Genomic DNA, 22500 nt, shown 5'->3' with positions numbered 1-22500 from the left:
GAAATCAAATTAAAAGTCTCAAATTTGATTTAATAAAAGGCAGCAGCAAAGAAGAAAGTATTCAGCCTTGATTTAAAAAACCTGAAAGATGCCGGTACTTTGTATTGATTAATGTGGGAAATGCACTCAGTATAATATGTATTTATCACAAAAATACATGCATGTATTTTATTATTTTGAAAACCCACCAGCTGCCTAATCTGGCACATTTTAATTGTGCAACAGTAATGATGTAAATACCAGTGCAATGGACTAGTGTCTGAAAGTGGTGGGTTTTTTGTTTGTTTGTTTTTCCCATTTAACCAATGGTTTGAAGTTCTATGGAATAATCGCCATCACTAATGAAGCTGGCAAATCTCGAAATTAATCTAAATTGGAATGATATGGCGATCTGGCCGCTGTGTAAACAGTTTTCAAAATGGCAGCGCTGACACGTCACGTTTGAAGTCTCGCACAAGTCTCATGACAATTGCGCGGATAAGTGACACCTGCCGTGGACCATACGAGCTACATTCAACATGGCTAAAAACCGATATGCCAATACGAGTCACAATAATAAAACCGAAAACGTAATTGAATAACACGTTAATTAAGAAATAAAGCAAGTTTTAAAAATGACTTCAGTTCCCCTTTAAAAGTATATTTTACTGTAATGTATTTATTTAAAAAGGTTCCGACTATAGTCCAGGCTGGATGAGCTTATGCGATCATGCGTTCTCTGTCGTTTGTCCACAATTTACAAAAATCGCTACTGCTCCTACAGGATTGATCGGATTTCGATCAAACTGGCATATAATGTTCCCCAGGTGGGTGTGGATAAAAATTGTCGAGATATCCTGTCATGTTTATGATTTTATGGGCGTCTGAAATTTTTGGGTGACTCGTCACATTAAGCACTACTCTTCGTAAACTGCTGGGACATTTTCACTGAAATTCACCCAGAAGACTCTAAAGACATGTACCAACAAGAGTTGTCCACCAGGTGGTGCCACCTGCCATGGATGCATCTATACAGGGGTCACATGCAATTTCACAAAAATCGCTACTCCTCCCACAGGATTGATCTGATTTCAAACTCGCACACAACAGTGACATGAGTGGTATGAGCTACAGCTTCATTGAGGTTATTTTTTTACAATTGGTTAAAGTGTGATTTAACAAGTATACTTTTTTATATTTGAGAATTATTTTAGGCATATTTTACAATATACTTTATATAAAGTATTTTAAACACATTTTTCTTTTACTATACTGTATATGCAATCTCTCATACCCCTTTGCCACCAACAGGGAACAGGTTCTGTAAATTTTTAACCTTTCAGAACATTTCAACCAAGAGTAAATCGGTTAGGAACCTGAACAGTTGAAGATAGCTGATTTTTCCAGTGTGAACCATGACACCATCAGTGGGTATGTCATTAGTTTGGAGTTTTTCTACGTTGTCTTATCATTAGTAGTTGGTCCATGCTTGTTTTTTGGATGTGATCCGCCATCTTGCTACTATGTCTGTGAAGATTCTCAGTCATCCAGGTCATAGTAACTGTGGGTGGTAAAAGAGAGCAACTGGACTTGCTTGAAGATTCTTGAAGACATTTCACCTCTCATCCGAAAGGCTTCTTCAGATCTGTCTGACTAGTAGGGAGTATCAGGTATTTATCCTTTCATGGATGAAAAGCTCATCTAAGGTGTCGTTGAGTCATCCTGTTGGTGTGGGTCACTGGGGGCTGGATGTGAACGGCCTCGAGAGTCGTTAGGGTGATCAATGGATTGCCCGTTAAGGTGATCAATGGAATGCTGATTCTCTCTGTCCTCTTGTGAGTCACTGAAAACAGCTGGGTTTTGGTTTGCATTCAGTTGTCTGGGAAGTGTGCCAAGGACTGCATTGTCCTTGGCACACTTCAGAACAACTTAGACTGAAGATATCAGCTGCTCTGTCCAGTGCAAAAGCACCCCCCTCCAACCTCACCAGCCAAGAAAGGAGGGCTCTTACATTGCTTCAAAGAGACCAGGACATCACCATCCTTCCTGCTGACAAAGGGAGATGCACAGTGGTGCTAAACACAGCGGACTACCACTCAAAGATGACCAGTCTCCTCAGCGACACAACCACCTATGAAACCTTAAGGCGGGACCCCACCAGTTGTTACAAAAAGAAAGTTGTTAGCTGCCTGCAACAACTAGAAAAGGACCAAGCCATCAACCGATCTCTGTACTACAGATTGTACCCTGGGGAAGCTGTTCCTCTCGTATACGGACTCCCCAAGATTCACAAGGAAGGAGCGCCACTCGGACCTATCATCAGCAGTATAAACTCTGTCACCTATAACATTGCCAAACGCCTAGCCACCATCCTGGCTCCTCTTGTTGGGAATACGCTACATCACATCAAAAACTCCCAAGATTTTGCTACTAAAGTTGCAGACCTCAAACTAGACTTGGATGAAACCATCGTTTCTTACGATGTCACTTCTCTTTTCACCTGCATTCCCACCACAGAAGCAGTCGAATCTGTTAGAAAACGACTCCTTCAAGACAACACCTTACTGGATAGAATGAACCTCACCACGGACCAGATTTGCACCCTGCTTGACCTCTGCCTGACTACCACTTATTTCCAGTTTAATGAAAGTTTCTACAGACAGAAGCATGGATGCGCCATGGGCTCACCGGTGTCCCCTATTTTGGCCAATCTTTACATGGAGGAAGTGGAACATAAAGCTTTGACCACTTTTTCAGGAGTTGCTCCCAGCCACTGGTTCAGATATGTGGATGACACCTGGGTTAAAATCAAAACCCATGAAGTGGAAGCCTTCTCTAAGCACATCAATGCAGTGGATATCAACATCAATTTCACTCGGGAGGACGTCAGTAGGAATAATCTAGCCTTCTTGGATTGTGATGTACACATTAGACAAGACAGAAGCCTTAGTATCGAGGTCTACTGGAAACCCACACACACAGACCAGTACCTACTCTTCAACTCTCACCACCCACTGGAACACAAATTGGGGGTCATTAGGACCTTGCAACACAGGGCTCAGAACATCCCTACAACGGTAGAGGGAAAAGAGAAGGAGCAGAATCACATCAAGAAAGCACTTCAGAACTGCTGGTATCCCAACTGGTCTTTCTTCAAGAGCAGAAAAAGGAACATAACGGACAAGGAGGATAACAGGAACAAATGCAAGAACATTATCATTCCCTACATTTCTGGTCTATCTGAGAAACTCAGGAGGATCTTCTACAAACACAACATTCTGGTACATTTCAGACCCAGTAACACCCTGAAGCAGAAACTGGTCCACCCTAAGGACAGAATACCCAGACACAAACAGGACAATGTAGTGTATGCAATTCAGTGCAGTGAGGAATGCACGGAATCGTATATTGGGGAAACAAAACAACTGCTTCGCAGGCGTATGGCTCAACACAGGAGAGCCAGTTCCTCAGGCCGGGACTCTGCTGTCTACCTTCATCTTAACAACAAAGGACACTCATTTCAGGATTGCAACGTACGCATTTTAGCCAGAGAGGATCGTTGGTATGAGTGAGGAGTTAAAGAAGTCATTTTTGTCAACCTGGAACGGCCATCACTGAACAGAGGTGGGGGTCTAAGACATCATTTATCAGCCACCTACAATGCAGTCCTTGGCACACTTCCCAGACAACTGAATGCACACCAAAACCTAGCTGTTTTCAGTGACTCACAAGAGGACAGAGAGAATCAGCATTACATTGATCACCTTAATGGGCAATCCATTGATCATCCTAACGACTCTCGAGGCCGTTCACATCCAGCCCCCAGTGACCCACACTAACAGGATGACTCAACGACACCTTAGATGAGCTTTTCATCCATGAGAGGATAAATACCTGATACTCCCTACTAGTCAGACAGAACTGAAGAAGCCTTTCGGATGAGAGGTGAAACGTCTTCAAGAATCTTGTGCAACACCCTCCATTCTTGATTTTATAATGGTTCTGCTCAGAACTGGTGGAAATGCAGGTTTGTACGCTTGCTGGCACCAAGATTCAAAGAATCCTGAATAGAACTGGTTCAGTAACCTGTTCCCTATTGGCTGAAGTGTTATTTATCCAGTTTAAAAAATGACGTTTGACTGACCCCGGGTCTAACGAGAAAGGAAGTGAAAAATTAACAACAGCATAGCCCTCTAAAGGTTAGAAAATCAGATTTTATTGCTAATGTACATATCAGGTGGCCAATGGAATGAGAAGCCATCCCTCTTACTGTGTTTGTCTGTAGCCCCCTTTACTAGGCTGCGGTCAAGGACGACATGCTGTGTTGGATGAGCCGATATCCATAGCTGTGACACTCCAGAGAATGAAGAAACACCTTGGTCTGCCTTACCTTAGACTGGCTGTGGGAAATCACAAAACATGTGGTAGTGATAACCATAATTAATAATGATTATTTTTTATTTATATATTACCTCACAATAGTGTTATAGTTTTCTAAAACCTTTTATCCAAGTGGAAATCTGCTGCTACTACTTCATTTTGTGCTTACTGTTGAGGTTTTATTTATTCTCACTTGGATCTGGCGCACACTTTTTTTTTTTTAAACTAAAAGTGGATTGAGGGTGAGCAGGGACTAAGTGTGCTGTTAAATATTAAATGACATTGTTTGTAATTTTCTGTGAAAAACTGGAATGGAAAGTAAAAAAGAAGACCCTAGGCACATTTATTTGTTTGCTTTTTCAGTTGGCAGTTATTGAAGACTGTGTTTTGTCATCAATTTTTCCCCAGATTCTGTTGTGAAGAGTGTAGCTGTGTGTGCTGGCTCAGGAGCGTCAGTCCTGCAGGGTGTGAAAGCAGACCTTTACATCACCGGTATACCTTCAGACACACATGTACAACAACTCACTTGTGTTACAGGGCATTTATTTGTGATCTAAACTGAGAAATACAAAATGTTTATGATGACTGATTAATTAGAACCAGATGTCATTTAATATTTAAGTTTGAACAAGATGTGCTCTAGGTTAAGCTTATGGCTTTGTGATCAATACTAGAAACAGTACTGTGAAGTAAGCAATAAAATGTTTAACACTGATCTATGTAAAATGAGTCCTCCAACTCAACTACTTTCAACAGAATTTGAGATTTGACTTTATTGTAACTATTGACTTAAGCACAATGGCAAAGAAAATTACAATATAATACAGCAAAGATAAATGAACAATTTCCTTATGAGTGACACAGAGATTTATATCACAGTTTTGGTTCTCCATGTCCCAGATGGAGTGCATATGAAAAATGAGTGGTGTATTTCCCAGTAAAACACTTGTCCATATAATATTATAGTGTAGTAGTATACTCTAGATAGCACATTCTTTTAAAAGAACTATAAAAATAGAGTTAAAAAAATTTTTTTTCTAAGCCCCCCACCCAACCCCCTCCAGACAAGATGAAATGAAATGAGGATATATATATTCTAATGTTGGTAAAAAGTGTAAAATATTGGTTAATAGCAAAATTGTATTCTCTAGATCTTACTTTGAGAACTGAATTTATGGCATGACTGGTTTCCACCAATATCTTAGTTTCAACACCAATTTTATAATAATTAGGGTTGAAGATGGGGTTTTCTCATTCATTATGTAATTCATTATGTATGGTTGATTTTAAGATGAACTTGTGAAATATCTATACTATACAATATCCTTGCTTTGTTGACTTAATACAATTTAAATTTTATAACAAAGACTTCAGATTAACTGCAGGAGTTTAACAGTCCTCATAATGATAAAATACATAAATACAGTGATTGGGGTTTTTTGAACAAACACAAACCTTTTGACCATACCCCCCATATATAAGCTAAGAACAGTTTTCAAGAAATGTTTCAGTATGTTTTTGTGCTTGTTTTCTTGACTTCAGTCTTGATTTTTGTTGCCATCATTCAGGAACTAGTAGAAGTAAATGGACAGAATATTGCTAAACTACACTGATGCAGCAAAAAAAGACAAAGTACAGTCAGTAGCACACAATGTCTCTTCATAGTTAGAGCGTTTTTAACGTGTAATATAAAGTTTCCCCACATGGAGTCGTGACCCTTTAGTTTGTAAACCCCTGCATTAAGAGCTAAGAATGATGTGTAATTTTTTTTTTTTTCTCAGGTGAGATGTCCCATCACGAGGTGCTGGATGCTGTTTCTAAAGGCACGAGTGTGATTCTGAGTGAGCACAGTAACAGCGAGAGGGGTTTCCTCAGTGTGTTTAAGAAGCAGCTATCTGCACATCTACCAGACTGTGTTACTGTAATTATCTCCAAAAAAGACAAAGACCCGCTGCAGGTCATGTGATCTCATTATCTCAAGCTCGTCACGCTGAAGTTATTCTGCTGAAGTATCATTGCACCTATTCTGATCATTCACATTGGATTTCTAAATTTCTGAAATGATTTAAAAGGAATAAACATGATCATGGTGTAACACTGGAATGTTGTTGCTTGTTTTTTGTTGTCACATCTTTGCAGTGAGAAACTTAAACAGCAGGGTGCTTTCGTAGGTAGTCTGATAGGATGGTGGGATAATCAGACATCACTCCTGTAGCACCGAATGTGAAAGCCACAGCCATGTCCTGCTCCTTGTTGCATACAAACAACTGCACCTGATCAAGAAAGAGCACGGGATGAGTGTACAGAGTATCACAGCTATATGATTTTAATCCTGATTACAAAGGAAAGAAACTGACAAACACACCTGCATGCCTCGCTTCACCAAGTGTTCAAATAAAGACTTTCTCATAGTCAGCCTGGAGAAAAAGGGGGAAAAAAAACACTAAACCCTGTCATTTATTTATTCATCTTCAGTGGTCAGGGTCAATGTGTCCTGGAAACACTAGCCATGAGGTGGGAATAGACCTCGGATGGGACGCCAGTCCGTCACGGGGCATCATGCACACGCGTGGACTCATTCACACTTTGACAATTTAGACTACATGGGGAGGAAACTGGAGAACCCAGAGGAAGCACACACCACTACCCCTTTTTGACCAGCAAGGAATGGGTTCTTGAATCGGTTCTGTTCGGATTCTTTGAACCTTGGTGTCAGCTAGAGAACCGGCCCATGTTTTACCAGTTTTGAATGGAACTGTTGTAATCAAGGATGCATCATGAACGGAGGGCATTGCACAATTCACAGCAGGAGTAAACAGGAGTAGCAAGATGGCGGTGCGCTACCAAGTACCTGCAAACTTTTTTGTTCTGTTACTGCAGATATTTGTTTTGGGGTCTTTTTTTTCCCCTCCCCCTGAAGATGTATCCTTTTCCATTACGTTCTCCATTGCTGCACTCTGCTTCCCTCTCTAAACTAACGACGCCCACTGATATCATGGTTCACAGTGGAAAAAACAGTGATATTTTGGTTCCAGCTGGGAGCCAAATTTTCAGGTTCTGAACCAATTTATTTTTGGTTGAAATGCTCTGTGATGTGTTTCCCAAAAGCCTCTTAATGCTCAGAGAATTTTAAAGCATATACGCAGACCTATGGCCTCACTTTCATTTGTAAATGCCTTGAGACCTCAAGAATGGCACAGGAATAGTTTTAAGCATTAACAATAGATATAGTAATTTTTACAATTAAAGTGATTTCATATAGGTAGCAGTCTGATTGAATGACGTTGACATCCGTAACGTCACAGCAGGAAGTCTCTTGGTCTCATCGCTATTTCCGCTATACTAAAACACGGAGCTGACTGCAACTCTACAGTAAAGGCCAATTTATGCTGACAACCCAGTCCTCGCAGATAGCGTCGCAGATGGCGTCTGCGTAGCCCCCCCACCTTCGCAGACGCTCTGCGCGCACCTCCCAAAAATTGTGACCACCGCAGAAGCCTCGCAGACAGCGTCGCAGACAAGAGGGCTCTGATCGGTCCACTCTACATCTACTGTACATGCACTTCCGCTTCCCTACTTTCCTGGTTTGTTTTGTTTTCACGGCTGCCATTTTTAAAAACACGAGCGAAGATGGAGCAGCACGAAGAGCGGTTGATCGAGGAAGTGAGGAAGTACGTACATCTATACGACTCCAGTTCTAGTCATTATAAGTAACCGGAGGATAAACAATCCACTAACCACACCCACCAACTACTCCTAGCGACTTCGCGCCCCCTTGCGTTGTGGCGGTGAATAACATCGTGCACGCCTATTACTCCCCGCTCAACGATAAATTACAACTGTCTGCGAAAAACTGTCTGTGAAAGCCTTGTCGCAAGAGCATGCAGAGGCCCCAAGCCTCCATTTTGAGCCAATTGTTCATCTTTACTATGCCATGGCCATGCCACGTAGATGTGCCAGCAACACGACAGAAGGTGGATTTACGTTGCATTTATGGCCCAAGAATGTTCAAACTGCAAAGATTTGGACGCGTTTTGCGAGAAGTTTACGGGCACATTGGGCGCCTATGAAGTGGTCTCTCCTCTGCTCTGCACATTTTATTGAAGACTTGTACGAGACCTCTGATCTGTTGAGGAGCGTTGGCTATAAGCCTATATTGAAAGAGGGCGCAGTACCAACAATTAAATAAAACTACAAGAAAAGGAAAGCATTTATTTTTTAAAAGGAAAGTAAGTTCAGTTGCACCAGTTCTCCCGGAGTGTGAGCCGAGGGTTGTTGCTAAAACCCGGGACGGGACATATCGCTTGGGTAGTGACCTCCCTGCAGTTGTTGCTAAAACCGGTGACGTTCCGTCCTGGGTTTTAGTAATTGCCTGAGCCGAGCAGTAATGACGGAGTACTCAGTATGGAGAATGAGTGAAACAGCCATCTGATTTCTTCATTGGATATTGCTGCCATCTCACCTTTACATGGAAGAAGCGAATGAATGGAGACCTGAGCGAACAACTGAAAGTCAGATTGTTTTGAAACAATCAGCCACAAGATCGGCCTTCAGGAAGCGAGAATACAGACGGGTAAGCTCTGACTCTCATTTGGATACAAAAAAAAAACATGCGTTTACCTGCATTTAGATTAATACATGTACAATATCTTGTATTATGTATTTAAGTTACCGGTATAAGATTATTTAATTTGCTTCAGAATATGATTGTCTTAGTTCATCTGATTATTTAATTAGCCTTTTACGTTTTATCAGTGAAAATGCATGCATGTACATGTATGTTGCGTAAGTTATAACACCTATCTTGTTTTAATGAGAGTCAACCCACAATCAATGAAGTCAAATCAGTCTTAGTTGAGCAAGTCGGTAACGGTATTTCTTACTTTCACCATACATTTTTATTTATATGACTTTGGTTTATAGCTGTCAAAGGCCTCAGCCTTAAAGGAACAGTCCACCGTATTTCCATAATGAAATATGCTCTTATCTGAATTGAGACGAGCTGCTCCGTACCTATCCGAGCTTTGCACGACCTCCCAGTCAGTCAGACGCGCTGTCACTCCTGTTAGCAATGTAGCTAGGCTCAGTATGGCCAACGGTATTTTTGGGGGCTGTAGTTAAATGCGACCAAACTCTTCCGCGTTTTTCCTGTTTACATAGGTTTATATGACCAGTGATATGAAACAAGTTCAGTTACACAAATTGAAACGTGGCGATTTTCTATGCTATGGAAAGTCCGCACTATAATGACAGGCGTACTAACACCTTCTGCGCGCTTTGGCAGCGCATTGATACGGAGCTCAGATATCAATGCGCTGCCGAAGCGCGCAGAAGGTGTTAGTACGCCTGTCATTATAGTGCGGACTTTCCATAGCATAGAAAATCGCCACGTTTCAATTTGTGTAACTGAACTTGTTTCATATCACTGGTCATATAAACCTATGTAAACAGGAAAAACGCTGAAGAGTTTGGTCGCATCTAACTACAGCCCCAAAAAATACCGTTGGCCATACTGAGCCTAGCTACATTGCTAACAGGAGTGACAGCGCGTCTGACTGACTGGGAGGTCGTGCAAAGCTCGGATAGGTACGGAGCAGCTCGTCTCAATTCAGATAAGAGCATATTTCATTATGGAAATACGGTGAACTGTTCCTTTAAAACCGGTTCCTGCTGTGACGTCATGCACTCGGGGCTGGCTGGCTCAGCGGGGCAGCTCGAATACCAACTTTGCGGTCGATTTTAACTCTCAAAAATATATTTTTTAAATTACCACTGATGCAGCATGCAAGAGTCAAGGGTGGAGATACTATCCACTCAAATTTATTGAAAAATAAAGGTTCTGCGTATCTCCTTTAACTAGAAGAGTGTGTTCATTGTGCTGCTTGCGCTACCATTTAATGATCTTTGTGCTGCGATGCTTTTGGGAAACTCTGCACTGAACGGTTCAGAATTTGGTGCGCAAACAAGAACAGAACCCATTCCCTGTTGGTGGCTACGAGCATGTACAGAAATTCCACACAGACTAACCAAAATGAAATTTATGACTTACTTTTCAATGAGAGAGACCACAATTCTGTTCTTGAGAAAAGACTCCTCTGGAATATAACCCCTGTAACAGTGTATGCAGTTGGCATGTTAGCACATCAGAGTACACAAATATTTTGTACATGTATGTATACTACAGTGGTGTTTGAAAGTTTGTGAACCCTTTAGAATTTTCTATATTTCTGCACAAATATGACCTAAAACAACATCAGATTTTCACACAAGTCCTAAAAGTAGATAAAGAGAACCCAGTTAAACAAATGAGACAAAAATATTATACTTGGTCATTTATTTATTGAGGAAAATGATCCAATATTACATATCTGTGAGTGGCAAAAGTATGTGAACCTCTAGGATTATCAGTTAATTTGAAGGTGAAAATAGAGTCAGGTGTTTTCAATCAATGGGATGACAATCAGGTGTGAGTGGGCACCCTGTTTTATTTAAAGAACAGGGGTCTATCAAAGTCTGATCTTCACAACACATTTGTGGAAGTGTGTCATGGCATGAACAAAGGAGATTTCTGAGGACCTCAGAAAAAAGCGTTGTTGATGCTCATCAGGCTGGAAAAGGTTACAAAACCATCTCTAAAGAGTTTGGACTCCACCAATCCACAGTCAGACAGATTGTGTACAAATGGAGGAAATTCAAGACCATTGTCCAAGAGCAAGGCATGTAATAGTCGGCGAAGTCACAAAGGACCCCAGGGTAACTTCTTAGCAACTGAAGGCCTCTCTCACATTGGCTCATGTTAATGTTCATGAGTCCACCATCAGGACAACACTGAACAACAATGGTGTGCATGGTAGGGTTGCAAAGAGAAAGCCACTGCTCTCCAAAAAGAACATTGCTGCTCGTCTGCAGTTTGCTAAAGATCATGTGGACAAGCCAGAAGGCTATTGGAAAAATGTTTTGTGGACAGATGAGACCAAAATAGAACTTTTTGGTTTAAATGAGAAGCGTTATGTTTGGAGAAAGGAAAACACTGCATTCCAGCATAAGAACCTTCTCCCATCTGTGAAACATGGTGGTGGTGGTATCATGGTTTGGGCCTGTTTTGCTGCATCTGGACCAGAACGGCTTACCATCATTGATGGAACAATGAATTCTGAATTATACCAGCGAATTCTCAAAGAAAATGTCAGGACATCTATCCATGAACTGAATCTCAAGAGAAGGTGGGTCATGCAGCAAGACAACGACCCTAAGCACACAAGTTGCTCTACAAAAGAATAGTTTAAGAAGAATAAAGTTAATGTTTTGGAATGGCCAAGTCAAAGTCCTGACCTTAATCCAATCGAAATGTTGTGGAAGGACCTGAAGCGAGCAGTTCATGTGAGGAAACCCACCAACGTCCCAGAGTTAAAGTTGTTCTGTAGGGAGGAATGGGCTAAAATTCCTCCAAGCCGGTGTGCAGGACTGATCAACAGTTACCGGAAACGTTTAGCTGCAGTTATTGCTGCACAAGGGGGTCACACCAGATACTGAAAGCAAAGGTTCACATACTTTTGGCACTCACAGATATGTAATATTGGATCATTTTCCTCAATAAATAAATTACCAAGTATAATATTTTTGTCACATTTGTTTAACTGGGTTCTCTTTATCTACTTTTAGGACTTGTGTGAAAATCTGATGATGATGATGTAGGTCATATTTATACAGAAATATAGAAAATTCTAAAGGGTTCACAAACTTTCAAGCACCACTGTAAGTGACCATCACGCTCGTGTTGTGGGGTGGGGTTTTGTTGTTTTAAATATAAACAGCCCATTCAAGATTTAGTCCCTCCTTGCTGTTTATTATAACGCCGCTCTTCTGGAAAGGCTTTCCACTAGATTTTGGGGTGTGGCTGTGGGGATTTGTGATCAATCAGCCACAAAAGCATTAGAGAGATCAGGCACTGATGATGGGTGAGAAAGTCTCGGGTGCAGTCAGCGTTCCAATTCAAGTTCCACTGAAGTTGTTCAGTGGGGTTGAGGTCAGGGTTCTGTCCAGGATACGCAAGTTCTTCCAGTCCAATCTTGGAAGTGGACATGGAGTTCACTTCCATCCTATACATTTGTGTGCTTACAACGTTGTGGCAACAGTTTGGGAAAGAACCATATAAGGGTCTGATGGTTAGTTGTCCATATACTTTTGGCCATATACTGTATTATAAGATCTGTGAATTTGCTCTAGACTTTATAAATTACAAGCTAGAAATTTAGTAAGAACATTCAGTAAATTTAAGCTGTACCTTATATAGTCACTTAATCTCAAACTAATTGAAAACCGATGTGAGATTTTGAAATGATTTTGGAGTTAGACAGCACTCTTAATCATCTCAAAACCTCAGTCAAGGGAAGACCTGAGGAAACGTTTTCATCTTTCAGACTTCTAGAGAGACATGTCTGCAAATGTCAATGTGGTGAATCAACAACTTAACTTATTAAGATGCTCTGTGTTGTTTTTTCCTTTTGTATAGTTTGTATATTTCTTTAGACATTTCAGCAAGTTTGATAACAATTTCCAAAGATTTTAACCAAATAAATATTGTTTCATCTACTAGAGAAGTAAAACAAATATTTTCCAAGATGAAGTCATCAAAATTGTGCCAGTCAACCATCATATACAGAGAAAAATAATTGTTTCCTTCAGCCTTTATGACATTTGTCTATCAGTACACCATCAGCTAAGCATACAGTTGCTTAACTGTATGCTTAGCTGATGGTGTACTGATAAAAAGACTGCCTGCATTTCTACTGATGTCTTCTGATATACAAATTCAGAACTTGCACGTGAGAAAAACTAAATTATTATTTTTTTGGACAAAAAAAAAGTTACTGACCTGTTGAATACTCTGGGCAGGTAGAACTGCAACAGACTTTCTCCCAGAGGGCAGAAGGGCAGAAGTCCAGTATAATAGAGTATTAGCAGAAGGATTCCTCGTCTAATGGTGAAACTGTATGGCATGAAAGGATTCTGTGCGAGCAAATTCACAAGTCAGCATACAGAATGCCAAATCCTTTCTCAGGCCTGAAAATAGTACTTGCATATTAAATCACATTTAATAGTGAACAATTTTCTTTCATACTTTGGGCCTGTGTGTGTGATATCTCTCACACACATAGGTGACTTTAATAGGAACTTGTTCTTGATTCTAAGATTCCTGTTCTTGGCTGCAGAAGTGGACCCCAATGTGGTCTTCTGTTGTTGCATGTTGAGATGCTTTTCTGCTCACCATGGTTGTAAAGAGTTGCTATGAGTTACTATATCCTTCCTGGCAGCTCGAATCAATCTGGTCATTTTCCTCTGACCTCTCATCAAGATGATGTTTCCACCCACAGAACTGTCGCTTACTCAGTGTTTATTTTTTCGCACCATTCTGTGTAAAATCTAGAGACTGTGGTGTGTAAAAACCCCAGGAGATCAGCAGTTTCTGAAATACTCAAACCAGTCCATCTGGCACCAAAACTCATGCCACAGTAAAAGTCACAGAGGTCACAGAGATCACAAATTTTCCCATTCTGATTTGTATCGCATGAGTTTATGCATTGTGCTGCTCTTAAGGATAACTGCATAAAACAGTAGGTGTATGGGTGTTCCTAATAGAGTGGTGTGTGTATATATATTTTTAAAAAAAAGTGTGAGAGAGAATTTTTTTTAATAAATGATTGAACCTTCAGGTATTAAATAAAAATAGATCAATAGATAAATTTTTGTCACAAGACTTTGTCATTTCAGGTATGATCATAGCCTCATCTGGATCGCAGACACATGTAAGGCAGTGATGTACAGTACCTGTTTCCTGCATTTTGCCATGATGTGCGCGTCATCAGAGGCCCAGACAGTGATGTTGTCCCTGTCATACTTTTTCACCAGGGAGGAGACCTAAATAACACAGCACTCTTATTATAGCTGAAATTACAGAGATTGCATTCTTCTACTTATAATCAATCAAGCACAATGGTAAATACCTTTTGTATCAACAAATCATTGTTTTGTTTAACCTCGATGTTGACTGGTATTTGGGGGAATTTCTTGAAGACGTCCTCCAGCAGGGCAATTCTCCGGTCCTGTCCCGTACCAAATTGCCCTGATGGATTTTCAATCATATTTTTATTTAGGTTCGCTGTGAAGTCTTTTACTCTTGCACATTGCATAATTTATATATTTATTTATTTACACACACTGGAATCTGAACTAACTTACCAGCATTGAATGTGACCTCAAGCTTCTTTCTATAGAGTGGCAAGTCCTACATAATAAATAATAAACTTTAAAAACTTTAAAATAAAAACTGTGCTTAATTAAAATATGTTTAGTAAATTAAATAAGCTGAATTTCTGTAATGCCCACCTGAAATTTAACCAAAGAGATGTCCACGTCAAATCCTGTCTGTCGTTCAAGGTTTTTGTCATGGCACACCACAACATAACCATCTCGAGTTATATGGCAGTCCAGTTCCAACATCTCAGTTCCCACATCCACTGCACTGAGGGAGAGGGCAGAGGGATGATGATGATTATTATTATGTCCTCTTGCCTATCTGCTCTCCTTTCCTCACTCTTTAGATTTCCTTCTCTTCTATTCTTTCTTCACATCTTTAATACTCAGGCTTTCAGGTCAGTTGGACCATATATCCGTCAGTTGGACTCCATTGTTTGATTTAAATCTCATCTGTAAACTCATTTGTTTAAGATGGCTGTTTGCATGCTTCTACTGCCTGCTGTTCCTATGAATTTTCATTCTTGTCTTGATCAGTATCCAAGATCACTTGTATTATTATTATTAGTAATATAATTCTATATTTTCCTGTGTAACTGCAACATGTAATTATGCCTTTCATGCATGAATTATTTATACACATTTCTAAATTCTACTTCCAATTTTAGTTTGAATTGCATGATATTTAGAAGCAAAATTCATATATCACTTATCTTCAAGTAAATGGACTGTCCATGATTTTAAAAGGGTAAAGCATTGTTTAAAATAATTTTTTAAAAAGTTCAACATTTTTGGGGCGTCGTGGATAAGGCGCCACACCATAAATCCGGGGACCCAGGTTCGATTCCGACCCGAGGTCATTTCCCGATCCCTCCCCGTCTCCCTCTCTCTCCCATTCATTTCCTGTCTCTTCACTGTCCTATCCAATAAAGGTGAAAAAAGCCCAAAAAAAATCTAAAAAAAAGTTCAACATTTTTAATAATTTCTGAACAGACAACAATTACATAGTTTAGGACTGCTGCATGACCCAAAGAGGTTAAAAAAAAGACTAGTTTTTAAAAACTAAGGCATTCAGTCTGGCACAAAAACATTTTTTACTTAAAATTTATACAAAACTAGCAAATATTTAGAATGATTAGTCATGAAAGTTTACAGTAATGTAGTCAAGTGATTTGGAGGCTCTTATATTTTCTAAAATAGAAAAAAAAAAAAGAGCTTTAAACTGAATGACCATAAGCATGGAAAGGGTATGTATGTAGTGCATTTTACTATCTATTGTGTATATATATATATATATATATATATATATTATATATATACACACACACACACACACACGTGTGTGTGTATGTATATATATATATATATATATATATATATATATATATATATATATATATTATATAATATATATTAGTACTGCGCAAAAGTCTTTTTTCCTCCATATAAACTGTTATAGATTTCTATTTTACAACCCCGATTCCAAAAAAGTTGGGACAAAGTACAAATTGTAAATAAAAATGGAATGCAATAATTTACAAATCTCAAAAACTGATATTGTATTCACAATAGAACATAGACAACATATCAAATGTCGAAAGTGAGACATTTTGAAATTTCATGCCAAATATTGGCTCATTTGAAATTTCATGACAGCAAGACATCTCAAAAAAGTTGGGACAGGGGCAATAAGAGGCTGGTAAAGGTACAAAAAAGGAACAGCTGGAGGACCAAATTGCAACTCATTAGGTCAATTGGCAATAGGTCATTAACATGACTGGGTATAAAAAGAGCATCTTGGCGTGGCAGCGGCTCTCAGAAGTAAAGATGGGAAGAGGATCACCAATCCCCCTAATTCTGCGCCGACAAATAGTGGAGCAATATCAGAAAGGAGTTCGACAGTGTAAAATTGCAAAGAGTTTGAACATATCATCATCTACAGTGCATAATATCATCAAAAGATTCAGAGAATCTGGAAGAATCTCTGTGCGTAAGGGTCAAGGCCGGAAAACCATACTGGGTGCCCGTGATCTTCGGGCCCTTAGACGGCACTGCATCATATACAGGCATGCTTCTGTATTGGAAATCACAAAATGGGCTCAGGAATATTTCCAGAGAACATTATCTGTGAACACAATTCACCGTGCCATCCGCCGTTGCCAGCTAAAACTCTATAGTTCAAAGAAGAAGCCGTATCTAAACATGATCCAGAAGCGCAGACGTCTTCTCTGGGCCAAGGCTCATTTAAAATGGACTGTGGCAAAGTGGAAAACTGTTCTGTGGTCAGATGAATCAAAATTTGAAGTTCTTTATGGAAATCAGGGACGCCGTGTCATTCGGACTAAAGAGGAGAAGGACGACCCAAGTTGTTATCAGCGCTCAGTTCAGAAGCCTGCATCTCTGATGGTATGGGGTTGCATTAGTGCGTGTGGCATGGGCAGCTTACACATCTGGAAAGACACCATCAATGCTGAAAGGTATATCCAGGTTCTAGAGCAACATATGCTCCCATCCAGACGACGTCTCTTTCAGGGAAGACCTTGCATTTTCCAACATGACAATGCCAAACCATATACTGCATCAATTACAGCATCATGGCTGCGTAGAAGAAGGGTCCGGGTACTGAACTGGCCAGCCTGCAGTCCAGATCTTTCACCCATAGAAAACATTTGGCGCATCATAAAACTGAAGATACGACCAAAAAGACCTAAGACAGTTGATCAACTAGAATCCTACATTGGACAAGAATGGGTTAACATTCCTATCCCTAAACTTGAGCAACTTGTCTCCTCAGTCCCCAGACGTTTACAGACTGTTGTAAAGAGAAAAGGGGATGTCTCACAGTGGTAAACATGGCCTTGTCCCAACTTTTTTGAGATGTGTTGTTGTCATGAAATTTAAAATCACCTAATTTTTCTCTTTAAATGATACATTTTCTCAGTTTAAACATTTGATATATCATCTATGTTCTATTCTGAATAAAATATGGAATTTTGAAACTTCCACGTCATTGCATTCCATTTTTATTTACAATTTGTACTTTGTCCCAACTTTTTTGGAATCGGGGTTGTATGACCTCTACATTATCGAGCCAGTACAAAAACATTTTAGAGTTCCAAACATTTGTTCTCCAGCACAAAATTAAATGTTACAGAAAAAAGTTTGTCTGAGCAGCATATTACATGAGAGAGCACTTTTCAGATTAAAAAAAGAAAACATAACAAAAGCTGCTGGGTTTTGGTGCAAAATTAAGAAGCAAGTGTGACAAAGTATGCAGAAGAACTGTGGCTGGTTCTGTAAGATGTTCATTAACACAATTTTGGGGCATACCTAACAACCTGTGTTTTCTCTCCCTCTCCTCCCCCCCAAAAAAAAAAAAATCTGTCCCTCTGGGTTACATGTCGGTCTTGGGATCGAGATGCTGATCTCTTCTGCTCCTCAGATCTGCCTGATCCATCCTGGGCCCTGTACTACGAAGCGGGTTTTCTGGCTTACCAGGGCAACTTCGAGAGTAACTTGATCACGTGCAGCGTAACTTCCCGATTAACCCATACTACGAAAGTTGGCTATGTTCAAACCGAGGTATGCTGCCATGGCAACTTACGCTGCATCTCAAACCTGCTCGTCTCAGGTTATGTTCTTGGTTAACCCGAGGTTTCCGATTAACCACACCCTTTTTAAACACCACCTCTCCACCGACATTTCCTCTAGAGACAATGCCAGCGTACCTGGATGACCCGTGCGATATCGGAGCGCAGATTAGAGATGGGATTTATGGCTCTTTGATGGGATCCGCATCTTTGTGATCCGTTCTTTGAAAAGAGCCGTTCAAAAGACTGGCTCATTTGGCTCTTTTTAAATATTTATTCAGTTTTAAGAAGACAGCGTCTAAAGAAGCCAGATCCCTCTGCTTAGACAGTGACATCAATATTTCTGGACATACCTTTTATATAAAGCAACCTAGACTTACATTATTAAATAACCATTATAAATAACCATTAAAAAACAATGAGGGCTTCAATGAATGTCCATGCAGAACGGCTTTTCTGTAAAAAAAAAAAAAAAGAACCCACTCAAGAACATAGTTACCAAGAACGCAAGAATATTTTATAGAAAAACACTTGTTTTACAAAAATATTTAAGTCTGAGATACAAAATAGATATAACTACAATAAATATAACACAAGAACTAGTTATCACACAAGAACATTTTAATAGAAAAAAACAAACTTTCTATATTAAAAATATTGAAATTGTAACAAAAATGGATACAACTAAACAGTCAGATAAATAGATAAAGTTATAACAAGAACACAAGATTATTTTAATAGGAAAAAACAAACTATTAATGCAAAAAATATTATTATTAGAAAAATAGATACAACTAGACAAACAGATAAATAAATAAAATGCACAAAAATAGAACAAACAAAATGACGATAGAATAAATTAAATGAACGTCCGTGCAAAGTAGTTTTCCCACAATATTATCATTAATATCACACAACATTATAAACTATATACAAAACAATTTGAACTATTAGGCAAACAGATAAAACTTGAATAAATAAAAGGCAAATGAATGCTTGCTTGCACGCGCACACACCCCATTATGAATGATGTTTTTATATTTCATTTTCACCTGTTGCCAGGTGCGTTTGGCACTGCTGTTGCCTCTGAAATGTTCACAGGACATGCACCAACTTAATCAAAGGGACTGAACAGTCAGTCATCCTAATTCATGTGACTCATGTGCACATATCAGCTTAAGTAGGCTACTCCATGAATTTACCATACCAAATTTTATTCAGGATTTTTCGGACATTAAACAAGCTATATATGACTGGGCGGCACGGTGGTGTAGTGGTTAGCGCTGTCGCCTCACAGCAAGAAGGTCCTGGGTTCGAGCCCCGGGGCCGGCAAGGGCCTTTCTGTGTGGAGTTTGCATGTTCTCCCCGTGTCCGCGTGGGTTTCCTCCGGGTGCTCCGGTTTCCCCCACAGTCCAAAGACATGCAGGTTAGGTTAACTGGTGACTCTAAATTGACCGTAGGTTTGAATGTGAGTGTGAATGGTTGTCTGTGTCTATGTGTCAGCCCTGTGATGACCTGGCGACTTGTCCAGGGTGTACCCCGCCTTTCGCCCGTAGTCAGCTGGGATAGGCTCCAGCTTGCCTGCGACCCTGTAGAAGGATAAAGCGGCTAGAGATAATGAGATGAGATGAGATATATGACTGGAGCCACGTCGAAGGACCATTTTCTGTGACTTGTGATTGATCATGAAGCTTTCTCTCATTCTATACTTCTGTTCTGGAACATGTAGAAGGGAGAATGTACTTGCGCATTTACCCGATCGGCAATTCGTTGCCAACATGCTTGCCGCTCCTTATTGGCAGCCGCTGTGTTAGATTTTGCTCTTAATGTTGTTTTGAACTCCTCGTAGCTTTGCATTATGACAGCGCATTCTTCCTCCGTGAAGTACGGCGACCGTGCCATTGTGAACAGTGGTGATTTGCGCTGATAACCTCCCCTTTAACGTGAACGCGCATTAACCCTGATTAGGTTAAACCAGGTCCAACAAATCAACTTCATAACTGGCGTCGTAGTACCGTTTAACCCCAAACAAGATAACCAGGTTTTGTCAACCCCGGTTTAGCGGGGGAACCCTGGGTTACTTCTGGGTAGGTTAACCTCCGTTCGTAGTACAGGGCCCTGGTGCCCTGTGTCTGGTTGGAGTCTCGTCGCGTCTCTCCTGTGGAGGATGGCCCCATGAGGACAGTTGAAAGTCACACCTGCTCTGGACTCTTATAGTAATGCTTTTATGGCTGAGGACTACAGTTGACTTGCTAACTTAGGACTGCAGTTGTCATGAACAGTTTTGCACTCAAGTTTCCATCAATGAAGAGTTACATCATCAATGAAACTGTCTTCATGTTAAAACTGTTAATATTATAGTCATGCTGTCTGTTGTTGGCCAAATGAGGATGGGTTCCCTTTTGAGTCTGGTTCCTCTCGAGGTTTCTTCCTCATGTCGCCTGAGGGAGTTTTTCCTTGCCGCCGTCGCCACAGGCTTGCTCATTGGGGATAGATTAGGGATAAATTAGCTCATGTTTTAAGTCATTCAAATTCTGTAAAGCTGCTTTGCGACAGTGTTTATTGTTAAAAGTGCTATACAAATAAACTTGACTTGACCTACAGTTCATTTCTTTATAAAACTGCACTCCTTGTACCTGAGACTATTATTGTTGTGTTTTTTTAAAGCAAATGGTTGTCTCTCACCCAGTATTGACTTTGTTTAATTTATTATGGCTTACTGTTGTTTAGAGTATTATTTTAAGCCATTTTTGGTCTACAGCATTTCTTTACATGTTTTCCTACTTACAAAGAATGGAGAGGTCTGTAATTTTTATGGTAGGTACACTTCAACTGTGAGAGACAGAATCTAAAAAAAATTCCAGAAAATCACATTGTATGATTTTTAAATAATTAATTTGCATTTTATTGCATGAAATAAATATTTGATACAATAGAAAAACAGAACTTAATATTTGGTACAGAAACCTTTGTTTACAATTACAGAGGTCAGACGTTTCCTGTAGTTCTTGACCAGGTTTGCACACACTGCAGCAGGGATTTTGGCCCACTCCTCCATACAGATCTTCTCCAGATCTTTCAGGTTTCGGGGCTGTCACTGGGCAACACGGAGTTTCAGCTCCCTCCAAAGATTTTCTATTGGGTTCAGGTCTGGAGACTGGCTAGGCCACTCCAGGACCTTGAAATGCTTCTTACGGAGCCACTCCTTAGTTGCCCTGGCTGTGTATTTTGGGTCATTGTCATGCTGGAAGACCCAGCCATGACCCATCTTCAATGCTGTTACTGAGGGAAGGAGGTTGTTGCCCAAAATCTTGCGATACATGGCCCCATCCATCCTCCCCTCAATACGGTGCAGTCGTCCTGTCCCCTTTGCAGAAAAGCACCCCCAAATGATGTTTCCATCCCCATGCTTTACGGTTGGGATGGTGTTCTTGGGGTTGTACTCATCCTTCTTCTTCCTCCAAACATGGCGAGTGGAGTTTATACCAAAAGCTCCATTTTGGTCTCATCTGACCACATGACCACCTCCCATGCCTCCTCTGTATCATCCAGATGGTCATTGGCAAACTTCAGAAGGGCCTGGACATGTGCTGGCTTGAGCAGGGGGACCTTGTGCACACTGCAGGATTTTAATCCATGACAGCGTAGTGTGTTACTAATGGAAATCTTTGTGACTGTGGTCCCAGCTCTCTTCAGGTCATTGACCAGGTCCTCCCATGTAGTTCTGGGTTGATCCCTCACCTTTCTCATGATCATTGATACCCCACAAGGATGTCTTGCATGGAGCCCCAGACAGAGGGAGATTGACAGTCATCTTGAGTTTCTTCCATTTTCTAATAATTGCGCCAACAGTTGTTGCCTTCTCACCAAGCTGCTTGCCTATTGTCCTGTAGCCCATCCCAGCCTCATGCAGGTCTATAATTTTGTCCCTGGTGTCCTTAGACAGCTCTTTGGTCTTGCCCATGGTGGAGAAGTTGGAGTCTGATTGAGTGGGTGGACAGGTGTCTTTTATACAGGTAATGAGTTCAAACAGGTGCAGTTAATACAGGTAATGAGTGGAGAATAGGAGGGCTTCTTAAAGAAAAACTAACAGGTCTGTGAGAGCCAGAATTCTTGCTGGTTGGTAGATGATCAAATACTTATTTCATGCAATAAAATGCAAATTAATTATTTAAAAATCATACAATGTGATTTTCTGGATTTTTTTTAGATTCTGTCTCTCACAGTTGAAGTGTACCTAAGATAAAAATTACAGACCTCTGCCTTCTTTGTAAGGAGGAAAACTTGCAAAATCGGC

General features: G+C 40.3%; 2 protein-coding genes across 8 annotated transcripts in view; one reads left to right on the top strand and one right to left on the bottom strand.

Moving 5' to 3' along the window:
- The window catches only part of nif3l1 (NIF3 NGG1 interacting factor 3-like 1 (S. cerevisiae)), a 24108-nt gene extending 17646 nt beyond the window's left edge, over window positions 1-6462 (top strand). For all 7 annotated transcript variants that reach the window (XM_060939431.1, XM_060939432.1, XM_060939430.1 and 4 more), the window contains 3 exons: window positions 4265-4403; window positions 4768-4851; window positions 6141-6462. In XM_060939431.1, the coding sequence (XP_060795414.1) occupies window positions 4265-4403; window positions 4768-4851; window positions 6141-6325 (408 nt within the window). In that variant the 3' untranslated portion in view covers window positions 6326-6462. The remainder of the gene's footprint in view (window positions 1-4264; window positions 4404-4767; window positions 4852-6140) is intronic.
- gdpd3b (glycerophosphodiester phosphodiesterase domain containing 3b) overlaps window positions 5973-22500 on the bottom strand; it is a 28744-nt gene continuing 12216 nt past the window's right edge. Inside the window, exons 3-10 of the mRNA XM_060939436.1 lie at window positions 14746-14881; window positions 14599-14644; window positions 14364-14482; window positions 14188-14277; window positions 13235-13368; window positions 10409-10468; window positions 6725-6776; window positions 5973-6632 (exon numbers count right to left, since the gene is read on the bottom strand). Of these exons, the coding sequence (XP_060795419.1) occupies window positions 6507-6632; window positions 6725-6776; window positions 10409-10468; window positions 13235-13368; window positions 14188-14277; window positions 14364-14482; window positions 14599-14644; window positions 14746-14881 (763 nt within the window). The 3' untranslated portion in view covers window positions 5973-6506. The remainder of the gene's footprint in view (window positions 6633-6724; window positions 6777-10408; window positions 10469-13234; window positions 13369-14187; window positions 14278-14363; window positions 14483-14598; window positions 14645-14745; window positions 14882-22500) is intronic.

The sequence above is a fragment of the Neoarius graeffei genome, chromosome 14 (genome assembly GCF_027579695.1).
Source record: "Neoarius graeffei isolate fNeoGra1 chromosome 14, fNeoGra1.pri, whole genome shotgun sequence".
In the NCBI taxonomy this organism is placed as follows: domain Eukaryota; kingdom Metazoa; phylum Chordata; class Actinopteri; order Siluriformes; family Ariidae; genus Neoarius; species Neoarius graeffei.
Note: the sequence above shows the minus strand (reverse complement) of the source record. Positions and strands in the feature narration are given on the sequence as shown.